The sequence below is a fragment of the Vipera ursinii genome, assembly GCF_947247035.1.
Source record: "Vipera ursinii genome assembly, chromosome: 2".
NCBI classification, from domain to species: domain Eukaryota; kingdom Metazoa; phylum Chordata; class Lepidosauria; order Squamata; family Viperidae; genus Vipera; species Vipera ursinii.
In genome coordinates this window covers 19435162-19454175 of record NC_139513.1, presented here as the reverse complement: position 1 = coordinate 19454175, position 19014 = coordinate 19435162, and the positions used below count along the sequence as shown (strand labels likewise).

Below are 19014 nucleotides of genomic sequence, written 5' to 3'. Positions count from 1 at the left end.
CCTTGGGGAAAAATGGGAGGGAGCGCTGCCTAGGAAACAATCGGACAAGAGTGGCCGGGAGCCTCAGTGGCTTAATGGTCAGAGGAAGAAACTTAGCAAGGACCCCTCCTCCCCCAATGAATCAAGCAGTTAAAAATAGTAACGGAAAGCTGATACTTTCAAACTTGAGAGATTTCACTCATGTAGCCTTACATCCCCTTTTCATTCTTCCCTCTCCTTTTAACCTGAGAATTCCTTGGCCTGGGGCCACGTTTCATGCAGCCAAAGCACTCCCCGAAAGGATGGGTGATGCTTCCTACCACAAACCTGGTAGAATTCAGGTTTCTAGGAGTCCTCCAAGCCAGATTCAGGGAAACACCCTAAGAGTGAAGGAATAAGGTCATGTCTGAGTCTATAAACCAGCCAGAATTGATCTCCTTTTATCTAGAAATCTATTCTTGATTTTCCCTCAGATGTTCTTTTTCAGCAACCTGGTTTAGAAGGGGAAAGCAGCTTAGTTGTTGCTATTAAATGAATGTCAGGAATCCTTGCTAATCTACTGTAGATGTCCCAGAGGTATTTATCTTGATTATGCCCATCCTATCTTACAAAGTATGGGACGCAGTGGCTCAGTGGGTTAGGACGCTGAGCTTGTCGATCAGAAGGTCAGTAGTTTGGCGGGTCGAATCCTGAGTGCCGCGTAACAGAGTGAGCGCCTGTTACTCGGCCCAGCTTCAGCCTTGGTGGAGCAGTGGGCTAATGCCTCCTTAAGTAACACCAGCTGCCTGCAATTATTGCAGGTTCGCATCCCACCCGGCTCAAGGTTGACTCAGCCTTCCATCCTTCCGAGGTAGGTAAAATGAGGACCCAGATTGTTGGGGGCAATTAAGCTGACTTTGTAATAATGCCGCTTGGGTGTGTGTGTGAAAGCCCTAATAAGCAGGCATATACATAGAATGAAGGCTACTGCTGAGCTTGTAAGCCGCCCTGAGTCTTCGGAGAAGGGCGGGATATAAATGGAATTAAAATAAATCAAAAATAAACCTAGCAGTTCGCAAGCACATAAAACTGTAAGTAGAAAAATAGGGACCACTACGGTGGGAAGGTAACAGCGCTCCGTGCGCCTTTGGCGTCTAGTCATGCCAGCCACATGACCACGGAGACGTCCTCGGACAAGCGCTGGCTCTTTGGCTTTGAAACAGAGATGAGCACCGGCCCCTAGAGTTGGAAACGACTAGCACGCATGTGCGGGGGAACCTTCACCTTCACCTTCAGCCTTACACAATGAAGCAGAGTTAGTTCATCTAGTCCTGTTTGCTCTCTGGTTTACCTGGGGTGGTAGTGGGGTGGTGGTGGTGGCAGAAATTTGTTCTTTTGTAAAATGGCAGTTGATACGGGTCAATCTCAGCACTGATCCCAATGCTACAGGAACTGTTCTGTTCCAGTCCTACACCATCACTGTAACATGCATAAAAAGGGGGTAAGGAAAACAGTGAATAATTCAGAACGTTCTTACCACCTATGGGTTCGATGTGTAGCCTCACCTGGATGCCATAGCCTGGTCCGGGGGCAAACATGGTAGTGCCAACTTCCTCAGACAGGTTCCGGGGACGACTCCACGTGATCCCGTCATCCAAGCTGCGGATTATCATGACGCTGGCGGTGGAGCACCCGTGGTAGTGTGCACAGAGAGTATATATCAAAAACACCGTGTCCTTTTCCCAATCTACAACCACAGCTCCAAGGTTGAGACCGTCTATGAGGGAACCATCATCAACTATGAATGAAGTTGGACTCCAATTGGCACCTGGAAGGACAGGCAGATCGTGGATTACATTTCTCTGCTATATACAGGCCAGGATTTTTCAATCTGATACCGTCTTCCTGTTGGGATTGCAGGTATCCTCAAATTACAACCATTCGTCTAGTTGTCACTGTTCAGAGTTACAATGGAACTGAAGTGACTTATGACCGCATTTCACACTTACAACCATTGCAGCATCTCCCTGGTCACATGATCAGAATTTGGATGCTTGGCAACTGGCATGTATTTATGACGGTTGCAGAGTCCAGGGGTCATGTGATCACCTTTTGTGACCTTCTGACAAACAAAGTCAATGGAGAAGCCAGATTCACTAAACAACCATGTGACTACCTTAAGAACTGTGGTGACTTGCCTTGAGAACTGTGGCAAGAAAGCTTGTAAAATCAGGCAAAACTCACTTAACAACTCTCTTGCTTGGCAATGGAAATTCTGGGCTTATTTGCAGTCATAAGTCGACGATTACCTATATCTACTCAGGGTCTGAATTATACTGGAAAGAGGAACTGGGGGATGGGGGAAAGGGAAGAAATGTTGAACAGACGAATAAGCTCCACTCCAACACCCTACAATTTTATTCAAGTCAGAGTCAGAATAGTTTAATATAATTATAGACAGTCCTTGACTTACAACCATTTGTTTAGCACAGGGGTCTTCAAACTTGGCCCTTTTATGATTTGTGGACTTCAACTCCCAGAATTCCTTAGCCAGCGTGCCTGGCTGAGGAATTCCGGGAGTTGAAGTCCACAAGTCATAAAAGGGCCAAGTTTGAAGACCCCTGATTTGGCAACTAAAACAGGTTTACGACTTATGACTTAATATAACTATTAAGGCGATCTTCCCAATTTATACCCAGGCTTCTTCCAATAGAGCAGACACGTCAAACACAAGGCCCGGGGGCCGGATCCGGCCCGCAAAGTGGTTTCATGCGGCCCGCGAAGCCATCCTGGAAACAGTGAGGGAACGGCTCCCACTGCCTTGGCCCTGGCCCGGAGACCCTCCTTCTGCCAGAGACCCTCAGATCTGTCCCACTCCTGCCCAGGCCCCCATAGGCACCCTTGATGCGAACGATGTAGAGCTGGCCATGCCCACCCAGTAGGCCATACGCACTCTAGCCACGCCCACCCTGTAGGCCACGCCCAGCCTGGCCATACCCACCCGGCCCCCTGAGGGCAACTACAATGCTGATGCGGCCCTCAATGAAATTGAGTTTGACATCCCTGCAATAGAGCCACCCAGCTTTAGTAATAATGGGGAGGCGGATGTAACAGGGAGATGTAGTTCTACAACAGTGATGGCAAACGTTTTAGAGACCGAGTGCCCAAATTGCAACCCAAAACCCACTTATTTATTGCAAAGTGCCAGGGGTGAATCAGCATTGTGGTGCCCGCGGGGGGGGGGGGAACGTGGTCCACTGGGTGGCCATGCCTGCAGTGGTCACAGCAGACTGGGCGTGGCTGGGGTGGGCGTGGCCACCTCTGGGTGGCGACAGCCTAATGGACCTGCGCGAGCTCCTGGCGGTGATGCGTGTGCCCCCAGAGAGGGGTCTGAGTGCCGCCTGTGGCATGCGTACCATAGGTTTGCCACCACTGTTCTACAACATTCGGAGGCTCCCACATTATGGACTCACGACTGAAAAGTTGGGTTGTAAATTCCATAAACACAGAACATGGTTGGAAACTATGTACGCCAGCATTTCCCAACCTTGTCAACTTTTAGCTTTCTGGCTGGGAAATACTGGCAGTTGAAGTCCACACAGCTTAAAGTTGACAAGGTTGAGAAACACTGTTTTAAACAAAGCAGGGGGTTGGACCAGAAGACCTCCAAGGTCCCTTCCAGCCCTGTGATTCTATGATTCTATATGAAATCAGGATCATCCCAAAGAATTACACCTCTAGTTGCTTTTCTGCAGGCATCTGCCAACACCCCTAGACTTCTACCACCGAGACACAGACCACAGTCTATTCCGTTCCCTCCTGCTTCTTAGCCTCACAAACCTTTGTCTATCGATCTGCGAAGGGCTATGAATTTAGCTCCACTGTCAGAAGCAGAAGTCTTCCTGGCTTCTGAAAAGGCCAACAGGGTGCCGTAAGGCGTCGCAGTGATGAGGGGGATCCTGAACGTGTCCACTTCCCCGATTGCACCACCGTTGACCCAGAGCAATTGCTCCATGACGATGCGGGGTTTCACCTGCCAAGATAAACCAGGGAAGATCATCAGGTCTGGGCTGCAAGGAAGTGGTGGAGAAACAATAAGCACATCTGTTATCTCTGAACCCTGCTCTCCACATAGAATCCCTGCACTTTTTTTTAATGGCAGGATGAAATAGAAATCTTTCTAGATGTGAGATCGAATCTGGGTGGGTCACCGAGACCCGTTTCCCAGGCCCCTTATCGGTTGACAGGAGTGCTGAATTACCAACAGCTTATCAAAGGCTCGGCAGCACAAGGAAACGACGGCGAATCGCCAGCGATCAACACACCAATCAGCCAATAGGAAGGCACCATGTAAACACGACTCGTTGTTGTTGTTAGTTGCAAAGTCATGTCAGACCCATCGTGACCCCATGGACAATGTCCCTCCAGGCCTTCCTGTCCTCTGCCATTTTCTGGAGTCCATTTAAGCTCATGCCTACTGCTTCAGTGACTCCATCCAGCCACCTCATTCTCTGTTGTCCCCTTCTTCTCTTGCCCTCAATCTTTCCCAGAACGACTCATAGAACAACCCAAAGCACCTATTCCAGTACAGAGAAATTCCCTGAATCTCTGGTCCCAGTGACCGATTCAAATTCGATCTCACGTCATTATCCGGGGACACATATATTTGCCTTCGTTCGTGAGAAATGTTTCTGTTCCTGGGATTCATATTCCCCACAGAAAGTACTAACTCCCTGTCTGAAGAGAGAACCAGGATTGGGCCAAGTACTGTTTTTCAATCAAACGTTAATTAAGCAGATACAAGAGACCGAGGCTCCTTTATCTTTAACAGAAGGATTTAAGATAGGATAGGGATAGGAATAGGAATAGAACAGAGTTGGAAGGGACCTTAGAGGTCATCTAGTCCAACCCCCTGCTCAGGCAGGAAACCCTATACCATTGCAGACAAATGGCTGTCCAGTCTCTTCTTAAAAACTTCCAATGTTGGAGCATTCACAACTTCTGGAGGCAGGTTGTTCCAATGATTAATTGTTCTAACTGTCAGGAAGTTTCTCCTTAGTTCTAGGTTGCTTCTCTCCTTGACTAGTTTCCATCCGTTGCTTCTTGTCCTGCTTTCAGGCGCTTTGGAGAATAGCTTGACTCCCTCTTCTTTGTGGCAGCCCCTGAGATATTGGAACACTGCTATCATGTCACCCCTCGTCCTTCTCTTCATTAAACTACACATACCCAATTCCAGCAACTTTTCTTTATATTTTTTAACTAGTGGTGGGATTCAAATAATTTAACAACCAGTACTCTGCCCCAATGACCGTTCTAAGTATAAAAAAATGATATACCAAAAGGTAGCTTATTGCTTCAGGCATTTAATACTCAAATAAGAACAATAAATGCAGTATTCCAAGTGTGGCCTTACCAAGGCATTATAAAATGGCACTAACACTTCACAATCTTGATTCTATCCCTCTGTTAATGCAGCCTAGCACTGTGTTGGCTTTTTTGGCTCCTGTTGCACACTGCTGGCTCATATTTAAGTGATTGTCCACTAGGACTCCAAGATCCCTCTCACAGTTACTACTATTGAGCAAGGTACCACCTATACCACCTTGCAACCACCTAGTTGCAAGAAAAAGTATGTGAACCCTTTGGGATTACGTGGAGTTTTGCATGAATTGGCCATAAAATGCGCTCTAAACGTCATGTAACTCACAACAATAGAAAAACACAGTCTGCTTAAAATAATACTACACAAACATTAGCTGTTGTCATGTTTTAATTGAACATAAGATGGAAACATTCACAGTGCAGGGTGGAAAAGGTTTGGCAGCAATAACCTCAACCAAATGTTTCCTGTAGTTGCAGATCAGACCTGCACAATGATCTGGAGTAATTTTGGGCCACTCCTCTTCACAAAACTGTTTCAGTGTAGCAATATTCTTGGGATATTCTTTTGGACAAAAATTATAAAGTTACAGTGGTAACAGCCAACTTCTTAACTATTGCTACAAAAATAATCCCTTAGCTAATACTGGTACTTTAATACGTTTTAGTTTTGAAATATTTTACATAATATCTATCAATGTATGTTATCTATTCAATTGTTTTATGCTTAGCCTCTTAGTGTCATGATTCTGACTAATGAAACTAATTATAGCTGGACTTTGCTGTTCATATTATTATACAAGAAAGAAAGAAATTAAATGTCAATCATAATGCTGTTGCTTTGACTTGGGGTAAATCCAGGTATTGTGGCTTGTAATTCTGAACTTATAGCTTGTTCAACCACATCAAGCCAACCACAAGTTATCACAACAGATAAATCTGTGGAAAGATTTCCATTACCCAAGTGCCAGTGAATAAAGCCTTTGTCCAAAAGATGGACTACACACCTACACCTTTGCACACCTAATCCCTGATGACTTTGTATTCATATAGACAGCAATATGGGTACAGTTGCAAGAAAAAGTATGTGAACCCTTTGGGATTACGTGGAGTTTTGCATGAATTGGCCATAAAATGCGCTCTAAACGTCATGTAAGTCACAACAATAGAAAAACACAGTCTGCTTAAAATAATACTACACAAACATTAGCTGTTGTCATGTTTTAATTGAACATAAGGTGGAAACATTCACAGTGCAGGGTGGAAAAAGTATGTGAACCTTTGGACTTAATAACTGGTTGACCCTCCTTTGGCAGCAATAACCTCAACCAAACGTTTCCTGTAGTTGCAGATCAGACTTGCACAACGATTTGGAGTAATTTTGGACCACTCCTCTTCACAAAACTGTTTCAGTGTAGCAATATTCTTGGGATGTCTGGTGTGAATCGCTCTCTTAAGGTCATGCCACAGCATTTCAATCGGGTTGAGGTCAGGACTCTGACTGGACCACTCCAGAAGGCGTATTCTGTTCTGTTGAAGCCATTGTTTTGTTGAATTACTCGTATGCTTTGGGTCATTGTCCTGTTGCATCACCCATCCTCTGCGGAGCTTCAGTTGGCGGACAGATGGTCGTACATTTTCCTGCAAAATGTCCTGATAAACTCTGGAATTCATTTTCCCATCAATGACAACAATCCGTCCAGGCCCTGAGGCAGCAAAGCAGCCCCAAACCATGATGCTCCCTCCGCCATGTTTTACAGTGGGGATGAGGTTTTGATGTTGGTGTGCTGTGCCTTTTTACTCCACACATAGTGTTGTGTGCTTTTCCCAAACAACTCAATTTTGGTTTCATCTGTCCACAGTATATTTTTCCATTAGTGCTGTGAAACATCCAGGTGCTCTTTTGCAAACTTCAAACGTGCTGCAATATTTTTTTTGGACAGCAATGGCTTCCTCCGTGGTGTCCTCCCATGTACTCCATTCTTGTTTAATGTTTTCCTTATTGTAGATGTGTCAACAAAAATGTTAGCATGTGCCAGAGATTTCTGTAGGTCTTTAGCTGACACTCTAGGATTCTTCTTTACCTCATTAAGCATTATGTGCTGTGCTCTTGCAGTCATTTTTACAGGATGACCACGCCTAGGGAGAGTAGCAACAGTGCTAAACTTTCTCCATTTGTAGACAGTCTGTCTTACCGTGGACACATGAACATCAAGGCTTTTGGAGATACTTTTGTAACCCTTTCCAGCTTCATGCAAGTCAACAATTCTTGATCGTAGGTCTTCTGAGAGCTCTTTTCTGCGAGGCATGGTTCACATCAGACAGTGCTTCTTGAGACCAGTAAACCCAAAACAGGTGTGTGTTTTTAAAGGGCAGGATGGCTGTCAGCAACACATCCAATATCATCACACTGATTGGAGTCAAGGTTGGCTCACTCCTGGCTCCAATTAGCTCTTGGAGAAGTCATTAGGCTAGGGGTTCACATACTTTTTCCACCCTGCACTGTGAATGTTGCCATCTTATGTTCAATTAAAACATGACAACAGCTAATGTTTGTATTATTTTAAGCAGACTGTGTTTTTCTATTGTTGTGATTTACATGACGTTTAGAGCACATTTTATGGCCAATTCATGCAAAACTCCACGTAATCCCAAAGGGTTCACATACTTTTTCTTGCAACTGTACCTGTGCATTTGGTTTTTCTTACCTAAATGTAGAACCTCACTTTTTTCACCATTGAATTTCATTTTGTTAGATAGCGCCCAATGTTCAAGTCTGTCAAAATCCTCCTGTACCTTAAGCCTATTTTCTGGGGTGTTGGCTACTCCTGCCAGCTTGGTGTTGTCTGCAAATTTGATAAGTTCCCCATCTATTCCCTCATCCAAATCATTGATGAAGATATTGAAGAGTACTGGGCCTAAAACAGAGCCTTTGGGTACCCCACTGCATACTTTCCTCCATACAGATGTAGTTCCATTGAAGACTACACGTTGAGTGCAGTTGGTCAGTCAGTTACAAATCCATTTGGTGGTGATGCTGTCTAACCCACATTCTTCTATCTTATCAAGTAGTAGGTTGTGGTCTATTTTATCAAATGCCTTATTGAAGTCCAGGTAAATTATATACACAGCATTCCTCTGGTCCACTAATTTTGTTACCTTGTCAAAGAATGCCATAAGATTTGTCTGGCATGATCTGTTTTTGACAAACTCATGTTGGCTTTTGGTGATGACTTTGTTTGCTTCTAGGTGTTTGCTGATTCATTGCTTGTTTATCTTTTCCAGAATCTTCCCAGGTATTGAGGTCAGGCTGATAGGTCTGTGGTTTCCTGGATCCATTCCCCCCCCCCCCTTTTTGAAGATGGGAACTACATCAGTTCTTTTCCTGTCCTCTGGTAGTTCCCCGGTGCTCCAGGATCTTTGAAAGATATAGTTCAGTGGTTCTGACATGACATCTGCCAGTTCCTTCAGAACCTCCATCTGGTCCTGGTGATTTGAACTCTTGTAGGGTGGACAGGTGCTCACTTACCATTTTCTTGCCTATCTTAACTTGTGTTTCTAATCTGTTTTTTTTACAGTACTGTTTTTGATAGGTTTGACTGTTTTTTCCCTTTGTGTATATGCATAAAACGAGTTTTGCTTTCTCCCTGTTGCTTGTCACCTTCTTGCCACTTTCTCCCACTAATGGGACTAATCCTTTGCACCAAATTAAGTCTGTTCACCTTTGGACCCAAATCCTGAAACACAATAAAAACAGGTGAGAAAGAAGCTAACACTCTTCAACTGCATAGCTGTATTCTTAGGGTTGTAGTGTGGTTCACAGGTCTGCACCCCGTGGCTCTGGAGCCGCATGCGGCTCTTTCAGCCGTCTCCTGCGGCTCCCAGTCCTCTGCCATATGCAGTCCAAAAAAAAAAAAAAAGTGGGACTAAAAAAGTTCAACCAATGAATTCAAATATGCAGGGTAGGTGCATATCTCGCCTTGGCTCCACTCTTCAGTCAAACCCTGTTCTGCGCATGTGCACATGTACGCACATGCGCACATATTTTTTGCGGCTCCCAGTTTTTCCTTTTGTGAGGGAACCGGTTCCGAGTGGCTCTTTCACTGTTTCAGGTTGCTGACCCCTGGTGTGGTTGAATGCAATGAGACTTCCTTAAAAGCGAAAAATGGGATAAAAACAGAACTGAAATAGAAACACTGAATACCAAGAGGGAACTAGTTGTCAGAACAACTTCACAAAAAATGTGAGAGTAACAACTTAGCCACAAGACAAAAAAAAAACAAAACTCCAATAAATGCAATTTGTATTAAGGATTTTAGTTACAATAGTCAAATCTAATACAAATAAAAAGAAAGTAAAAGTGAAAATGCAAAGATATAGAAAAAAGAGGGGGGAAAAGGAAAAAAAGCGCAGAAAATGAAAAAAAGAAAGAAAAGCAAAAATATAATTAAGAGAAAGAAAATGCATAAATTACTTCCAACCTTCATCCTAACAAATATAAAAGGGTTTTGTAATGCTTCACCGTCTTTTCTTTAATCTGACCCATTTTTATGTATAGACAAATCGATAACGCATCATCTTTTCAGTTCTAGCAGAAAGTCCAAATAAGGCTAGCCAGAAATAGCAACATATCTTAATTTAAACTTGATCAAAGAAACCAATGTTATATTCCTTCCTTTTGCTTTTAACCGTCTTAATCTTTAGTCCATTCAAACGATGCTATAGAATTTAATTTCTTTTCTTGATTCTTCTCACAAGATTCTAAAATTTTTTAACAAGCCTCTTTTGTAAATCCAATGAAAAAAAAATATCCAGGTCACTCTTTTGGTTTATGATGTGTATTTCTCTTTTGATTTTTAAAGCATCAGCCAGTTTCTTCAGCTAGTAGGTAGAGAGTCATCCTTTTTCATGTCATTCTTGCAGTTATTTGCAGCTTCACTTTTGATGCCGTCTCTGTCTTGCCAAATAAAAACTTGTTCCTCATTTGCCGTTTTTTTGTAACATTTTTTGGACCATCTCTAAGCATAGAAGCAAACACTGATATTGACATTGTACTAACTTCTGGATCTATTTCTCCAAATGTCCTTTGGTGTTTTCAATGTTCAAACAGTTTGTGTCATTTTTATATTCCCAGTTAATTAGAGTGTATTTTTAGGTCTCTAATGTCTTAAAAATAGTTAACAAGCAATTTCTAAACGTGATTAAAAAGGGAGGTTCGTGAATATAATGTCTTTTAAAAGGTGCCAACTGTGGTTGTGAGCAAGACGGTTATTTCCGTTATTTCCGAATACTCAAAACCCAGTAGGGACAACTGTCTTGTGTAAGCAACAACTGTTTAGAGCTCATGTGGGTGATCTCCCGTCCTCTCCTTGTCCACAAAAGTTTACTCACCGGCTCTTTATTATTCAACACAATCATTAGTTCTGCTTTTCAGTCTCCCATTTTTCCTCCGAAAGCCCCAAGGGGAAAAAAAAATCCCCATCAGAACTAAGCATATTTAGAAATCACAAAAAAGAAAGAAAAAGAAAGAAAGAAAGAAAGAAAGAAAAAAAGAAAGAAAGAAAGAAAGAAAGAAAGAAAGAAAGAAAGAAAGAAAGAAAGAAAGAAAGAAAGAAAGAAAGAAACTACTCAAGGTAGTGGAACAGTATATATAACAAAACAAATCCAATATTCTGATAATTTCAGGTTTCATAAAAGAAAAGGGGAATTAAATGCTGAGTTCCATTGAGAAAAAGCGTGATATGGAATATTATAAAGCTGACAAAACCGTCAAACAAATTTCCATTGCTTCTTAGATACCCGTGACATTTCCTGTTATCTGCTGGGCATGTGGTCAGAAGTGTAGATGAATCATTTTGCAAACAGCAGAATGTTTCTTGACTCCTTACAGACTCACTGTCACATTAAATCTCATCTAGTTCTATCATGAGTTTGAAGTTAAAAATATAGATTTTTATACACCTCCCCAAACAAACATTAACTGTTTTTTTTAAAGTAAGCTGGGGTGTACATGGCCTCTGAGGATATTATGCCCTCCAAAGTTTTAGGGGCAGCCAGCAGCTCCTACAAAGTAATAATCAATTTATAACTGTTATTATTAATAGAAGGGAAAATGATTAAATATGTAAATTACAAGTAATCCTTGACTTCCGAATCAGTTGCCTAAAGACAGTTACAATGGACTCAAAAACAAGTTACTTATGACCTGTCCTTACAGTTATGACTGCCATACCGTCCCTACAGTCATATCATCACATTTCCAGCACTTGGCAATCTGCTCACATTTACAACAGGTTGTAGAATCTTGAGATCACATGATCGCATAGAACAGAACAGAACAGAACAGAACAGAATAGAATAGTAGGTGTGAGCCTAAATGGACTCCAGAAGATGGTAGAGGACAGGAAGGCCTGGAGGAACGTTGTCCATGGGGTCACAATGGATCGGACATGACTTCGCAGCTAACAACAACAACAACAGAATAGAATAGAATAGAATAGAATAGAATAGAATAGAATAGAATAGAATAGAATAGAATAGAATAGAATAGAATAGAATAGAATAGAATAGAATAGAATAGAATAGAATAGGAAGGGACCTTGGAGGTCTTCTAGCCCAGCCCTCTGCTCAAGCAGGAGAACCTGTACCATATCAGACAAGTGACTATCCAGTCTCTTCTTGAAAATTTTCAGTGATTGAGCATCCACAATTTCTGGAGGCAAAGCTGTTCCACTGGTTAATTTTCTGTCAGGAAGTTTCTCCTTTAATTCCAGGTTGCTTCTCTCTTTGATCAGTTTCCAGCCATTGGTGGAATAATATAATTAGATAAATTATAAATATATAATTAGCTTTCGACAACTCCTTAGATTTTTATCTTATCTTTTCATATACAACCAAAGGTGGCAAACATATTGATATTCCTTCCTCTCCTCTTTTCCCCACAAGAATCCAGTAAGGTGAGTTGGGCTGAATATGTGGGGCAGACCAAAGTCACCCAGCCATTTTCATGTATAGGATGAAATAAAACTCACAGTTTCCTGGTTTCTGGGTCAGTACGTTAAACACTAAACTGGTTGTTTTAGTATTTTAGCCTAGCTTTCATCTTGAATACACCACCATTCAAAGACAAGAGGCAGCCCTCTGCCTTAAAACTATCCCATGTGACTATACTTTAATAAAATTATGGTTTACAAAAGAGAGTGATACATGGAGTTGTAAACTTAATTAAACAAATCGCATCTTGGATTAGCACAATCCATGAATCCTATCTTTTCCCATATTATCTAGGCTGAGATCACACTCCCTTTGGCACAAAAGCTGGCTGGGGGACCTTAAGCCAATCCCTCTCTCTCACCAAGATAAAAATCTGACAACATTATTTAAAATTGTCCCTGAATAGTACTACTATCAGCTGACAGTCAAACTCCCTTTGTAAGCATCCATGCAAGATCTTCACACAAAACCAGTTTTTGGCTGTCTTATTTTCCCCCCCATCTGTTCTATTGTGTCCGATTCTCGGAGACTGCCTAGACCAGGGGTAGGCAACCTTGGCTCTTTAATGACTCCTGGACTTCAACTCCCAGAATTCCTGAGCCAGGAATTCTGGGAGTTGAAGTCCAGGAGTCATAAAAGAGACAAGGTTGCCTACCCCTGGCCTAGACAAAGCCCTGCAGTTTTCTTGGCAAGGATTTTCAGAATTGGTTTGCCCTTGCCTTCTTTCTAGGGCTCAGAGAGAGGGACTGGCCCAAGGTAAAACCACTGGCTAAATGCCCAAGGCAGACTAGAACTCACAGTCTCCCCTCTTTCAGCCTGAAGCCTTAACCTACTATATCAAACCAATTCTATTCTGGTGTTACTGGTTCTCCTCCCCACCTTCTTCTCCCATTGAGAGATAGATGTTAATACACAAACACTACATATTACAGTGTCTCATTGATATAATCAGGGTTGAGACCTGATCGAACCCCATTGGTATTTTTAAGCCTTAGTGATTGTGCCCCTTTGTGGCTGTAAGCGTCACTATTCAAAACTATTTTTGGAAGCGGGAGAGTTGAGTTATTTCAAAAAGGGCTCTTCTCCTTCACTTTATCCTGTGTCAAAACTGTGACAGCAGCAGCATCCCAGACAAACCAGGGCCTGATAAAGAGACAGGGAAAAGTATGCCGGTTTATTTTTCTGCCCAGCCAAGGATGGGAAACAGGGGCAAAAGGTACAGAGAACAGAACACAGGGCAAGAAGGAACTTACCAATGAGTAAAAAATATATATATGGTGGCGAAATAAACAAGCCCAGCAGGAGTTGCAAGGCACAGCACAGGGGGAAAAAAAGTAAAATGTTTCGTGAGAGAAATTACATATTAGCCTAGTCTGGTGAGCTCGAAAAGGGATGTCACTCAGGTAGTTCTTGACTTACGATTTACAATTTCCTCCATAATTTCTGTTGCTAAGCGAGACAGATATGGCCCATTTTATGACCTTTCTGGTCATAGTTGTTAAGTGAATCACTGCAGTTGTTAAAAGTTAATAATAGTTATTAAGTGAATCTGGCTTCCCCATTGACTTTGCCTATCAGAAGCCCGCAAAAGGGGATCACATGACTCCAGGACACTGCAACCGTCATAAATATGAGTCAGTTGCCAAGCGGCTGAATTTTGATTGCATGACCATGGGGATGCTGCAGTCACCTAGATGCGTTGGGACTGTAATGTTCATAATTTATTTATTTTTTGAATTGATTTGCCAGTGAAACTTTGCTTTATAATCCTTAACCCTAATAATTCTGAGCATGGCAATCCATCACAAGCTCAGCAGCTGTCAGTCTGAGAACTTCCTGAAACTCTTCTTATACAGGTAAACCCTAATTATGCCCAAAGAGAGTAGGATAGGTCAATAGACAAACATAAGCAAGCACAAGCTCCCTCAGCTACCATCATCAGTCTGTACTCATTAGCTTTATTAATCTAGTCATTTACAATAGCCTCAGGAAAGAGAGTTGTTTCAAGTCTACAATGGGGGGGGGGGGAAACAACCCAGAAGGAATCTGATAGGATCTCTTCCTTGAATGCAATTTGTCTCAGATGTAACCAACTTCAGTTCCTTTTATTTCAGGGAGTTGTATTGCTAACCATTTTGAAATGCGAATCTGGGAGCTAGCAGCATTTAAAACAATAAAAACAATATTGTTGGTTTTGAAGACCCAGTTTGGCATAGTGGCGAAGGAGCTGGTTTTAGAAACCAGAAGACTTTTGAGTCCCAGATCTTTTTGGTAGGAAAGTCAGCTGGGGAACTTTGAGCCAACCCACCTCACAGGGTTATTGTGGGGAAAGCAACAGGCAGAAGTAGTAGATATACTCACTACCTTGAGTTATATGTAAAAAAAAATAATCAGAAAAAAAACATCAAATAATCCCTGAATAGTACTACACACATACTCAAAGGAGCCCTGATAATCAGGGTCCCTTTGTAAGCAGCTGAGCACAAAACCACTCTGGTATTCTGGTATCTGATGGGATGGGGTTGGGTTTTATTAATGTGTTTTAACCTACTTTTTAAATGTATTTTAACTTATTGTAAGAGTTGTGGGCATTTTGTTTAATCTTTTTTAATTTTTGTATTTTGTCTTTTAACATATACTGCCCTGTTCACCGGCCCTGAGTCCTTCGGGAGAAGGGCTGTATACAAATAAAATTAATAATAATAATAATAATAATAATCAGTGGACGTGACATGATAGCAGTGTTCCAGTATTTTGAGGGGCTTCCACAAAGAAGAAAGGGGGGGGGGGTTCAACCTATTTTTCCAAAGCGCCAGAAGGCAAAGACAAGAAACAATGGATGGAAACGCGACCAAGGAGAGAAGCAGCCTAGAAGCTAAGGAGAAATTTCCTGGCAGCGAGAACAGTCAACCAGGGGGGGGGGGAAACGGCTTGCCTTTCCAAAGCTGTGGGCTCGCCAACATTGCAGTCAAATAATAATAATAATAATAATAATAATAATAATAATAATAATAATAATAATAATAAGAAGAAGAAGAAGAAGAAGAAGAAGAAGAAGAAGAAGAAGAAGAAGAAGAAGTTGGAAGGGACCTTGGAGGTCATCTAGTCCAACCCCCTGCTAAGGCAGGAAGTGTCCGAAATGAGACGGAGAAGAAGAAGAAGAAGAAGAAGAAGAAGAAGAAGAAGAAGAAGAAGAAGAAGAAGAAGAAGAAGAAGAAGAAGAAGAAGAAGAAGAAGAAGAAGTAGTAGTTGTTGTTGGAAGGGACCTTGGAGGTCATCTAGTCCAACCCCCTGCTAAGGCAGGAAGTGTCCGAAATGAGACGGAGTCTCCCTTCTTGAGCAGGGGTTGGACTAGAAGACCTCCGGGGTCCCTTCCAACTCCGATGATGTTCTCCCTTCTCAAGGTGCTCCTCCGCCGGTTGGGATGAACACCGGGTCCCGAAGAGAGAGAGAGAGAGAGAGGGGGGGGCGCGTGTGGCGAACCAACCATCCGAGCAGCGAGAAGGCAGCCCCGCTGCTGCGAAACAGCCCTGCTATTGTGAGTTATCATCCGAGTCGTGGGAATCGCTACCCGGGCGACCTCCCAAGACTCCTCCGGTCCGTTTGCAGCTAGCTAGCCAGCAAAGCTACCCGGGCTTCTGTGCTCCTCCAGGCAGCCCCTCTCCCCGGTCAGCTCCCGCTGATTCTCCCCGACCCAGGAGGCATCCGGGAAGCGGCTGAAGGAAGACCCTCGCCAGGGGCGTCTTCCTACAGCTGACTCCGGCGGGTGCTCCGGGCGAGAGGAGGCAAGTTGTCCCCGTTAGAACGACTGCCGGCGTTACCTGGTCCGGAGTGGCCATTCCGGAGACCTGCCAGCACCAGAGCCCGAGGCAGAGCAGCGGCCAAAGGAAGGGGCTCCTCCGGGCGGAGCCCGAAGCGTCCCGCGGAAGCGACCCCGGCGCGAAGCCGCGGCCGGCCTTCATCGCCCCCTGTGTATCGGGCGGAAGTGACGCCCAGGGAGGGAGCTGCTGCTGCTGCTGCTGCTGTTGTTGTTGTTGCCGTCGTGGCCTCCGCTTTCCACTTTGCCCAGTCCTTGCAAGCTGTCGGGAGGTTAAGTGGGTGGACGAGTGCCCGCCCCTTTTTCTGGTTTTCCTCTTCATTTCCAATCGCTTTGGTGAATTTGATTGATGCAGGATTGACTTGGGAGGCCGGTGGGTGGTGTAATTGGTTCGCGTGGTGTCCGTTGTTGTTAGCTGCGAAGTCGTGTCCGGCTCATCGCGACCCTATGGACAAGGTTCCTCCAGGCCTTCCTGTCCTCCACCATCTTCTGCAGTCCATTTAAGCTCACGCCTACTGCTTCAGTGACTCCATCCAGCCACCTCATTCTCTGTCGTCCCCTTCTTCTCTTGCCTTCAACCTTTCCCAGCATTTCGCTCTTCTCCAGTGAGTCCTTCCTTCTCGTTAGGTGGCGAAAGTATTTGAGTTTTAGCTTCAGGATCTTTAATAATTAATAATAATAATAATAATAATAATAATAATAATAATAATAATAATAATAATAATAGTAGTAGTAATAGTAGTAATAGTAGTAATAGTAGTAATAGTAATAATAGTAAATAATAATAATAATAATAATAATAATAATAATAATAATAATAATAATGTTGGAAGGGACCTTGGAGGTCATCTAGTCCAACCCCCTGCTCAGGCAGGAAACCTTATACCATTTCAGGCAAATGGCTGTCCAGTCTCTTCTTAAAAACCTCCAGTGTTGGAGCATTCACCACCTCTGGAGGCAGGTTGTTCCACTGGTTAATTGTTCTAACTGTCAGGAAGTTTCTCCTTAGTTCTAGGTTGCTTCTCTCCTTGACTAGTTTCCATCCGTTGCTTCTTGTCCTGCCCTCAAGCGCTTTGGAGAATAGCTTGACTCCCTCTTCTTTGTGGCGGCCCCGGAGATATTGGAACACTGCTATCATGTCACCCCTCACCCTTCTCTTCATTAAGCTACACATACCCAATTCCAGCAACCGTTCCCTATATGTTTTAGCCTCCAGCCCCCTAATCATCTTTGTTGCTCTTCTCTGTATCCTTTCTAGAGTCTCGACATCTTTTTTACATCGTGGTGACCAAAACTGGATGCAGTATTTCAGGTGTGGCCTTACCAAAGCATTGTAAAGTGGTATTAGTACTTCACTTGATCTTGATTCTATCCCTCTGTTAATGCAGCCTAGCACTGTGTTGGCTTTTTGGGCAGCTACAGCACACTGCTGGCTCATATTGAAGTGATTGTCTACTAGGACTCCGAGATCTCTCTCACAGTTACTACTATTGAGCAAGGTACCACCTATACTATACCTGTGCATTTGATTTTTCCTGCCTAAATGTAGAACCTTACTTTTTTCACCACTGAATTTCATTTTGTTAGATAGCGCCCAGTGCTCAAGTCTGTCAAGATCCTTCTGTATCTTAAGCCTATCTTCTGGAGTATTGGCTATTCCTGCCAGCTTGGTGTCGTCTGCAAATTTGATGAGTTCCCCATCTATCCCCTCATCCAAATCGTTAATGAAGATGTTGAAGAGCACTGGGCCTAGAACAGAGCCCTGGGGTACCCCACTACACACTTCCTTCCATGTAGATGCGGTTCCATTGAGGACCACACGCTGAGTACGGCCTGTCAGCCAGCTACGAATCCATCTGGTGGTAATGCTATCTAACCCACATTTTTCTATCTTATCAAGTAGTAGGTTGTGATCTACTTTATCAAATGCCTTACTGAAGTCCAAGTAAATTATATCTACAGCATTCCTCTGGTCCACTAGTTTTGTCACTTGGTCAAAGAATGTAATAAGATTTGTCTGGCATGATCTGTTTTTGACAAACCCATGTTGACTTTTAGTGATGACTTTGTTTGCATCAAGGTGTGCGCTGATTTGTTGTTTGATTATCTTTTCCAGAATCTTCCCAGGTATTGAGGTCAGGCTGATAGGTCTGTAGTTTCCTGGATCTATTTTTTTCCCTTTTTTGAAGATGGGAACTACATCAGCTCTCTTCCAGTCCTCTGGTAGTTCCCCAGTGCTCCAGGATCTTTGAAAAATATAGTTCAGTGGTTCTGAGATCGCGTCTGCCAGTTCCTTGAGAACCTTGGGGTGTAATCCATCTGGTCCTGGTGATTTGAACTCGTCTAGGCTGGACAGGTGCTCACTTACAATTTTCTTGCCTATCTTAACTTGCGTTTCTATTCTGTTTTTTATGACACTGGTTTGGGTAGGTTGGACTGTTTTTTCCCTTTGTGTAAAGACAGATGCAAAAAACGAATTAAATAGTTCTGCTTTCTCCCTATTGCTTGTCCCCTTCTTGCCACTTTCCCCCACTAATGGACCAATCATTTCCTTAACTTTTTTCTTGTTTTTTATATGTTGAAAGAAGGCCTTCCTCTGGCCTTCTAAAGAGCAGTCAGGGTTGATCTCCTCCAGGACTGACCGGTTTGATCGCCTTGCAGTCCAAGGGACTCACAGGAGTCTTCTCCAGCACCATAGTTCAAAGGCCTCAATTCTTCGGCGCTCAGCCTTTCTTATGGTCCAACTTTCACTGCCATACATTGCAACTGGGAAGACCATAGGCTTGACTATACACACTTTTGTTGACAGGGTGATGTCTCTGCTTTTTAGTGTGCTGTCTAGATTTGCCATGGCTTTCCTCCCGAGG

The 19014-nt window shown here is 43.3% G+C and overlaps 1 protein-coding gene across 1 annotated transcript in view; it reads right to left on the bottom strand.

Moving 5' to 3' along the window:
* The window catches only part of NEU1 (neuraminidase 1), a 30578-nt gene extending 14206 nt beyond the window's left edge, over nt 1-16372 (bottom strand). The window contains exons 1-3 of the mRNA XM_083352633.1: nt 16152-16372; nt 3799-3991; nt 1524-1786 (exon numbers count right to left, since the gene is read on the bottom strand). Coding sequence (XP_083208759.1) covers nt 1524-1786; nt 3799-3991; nt 16152-16292 — 597 coding nt within the window. The 5' untranslated portion in view covers nt 16293-16372. The remainder of the gene's footprint in view (nt 1-1523; nt 1787-3798; nt 3992-16151) is intronic.
* Nucleotides 16373-19014: the final 2642 nt, after the last annotated feature.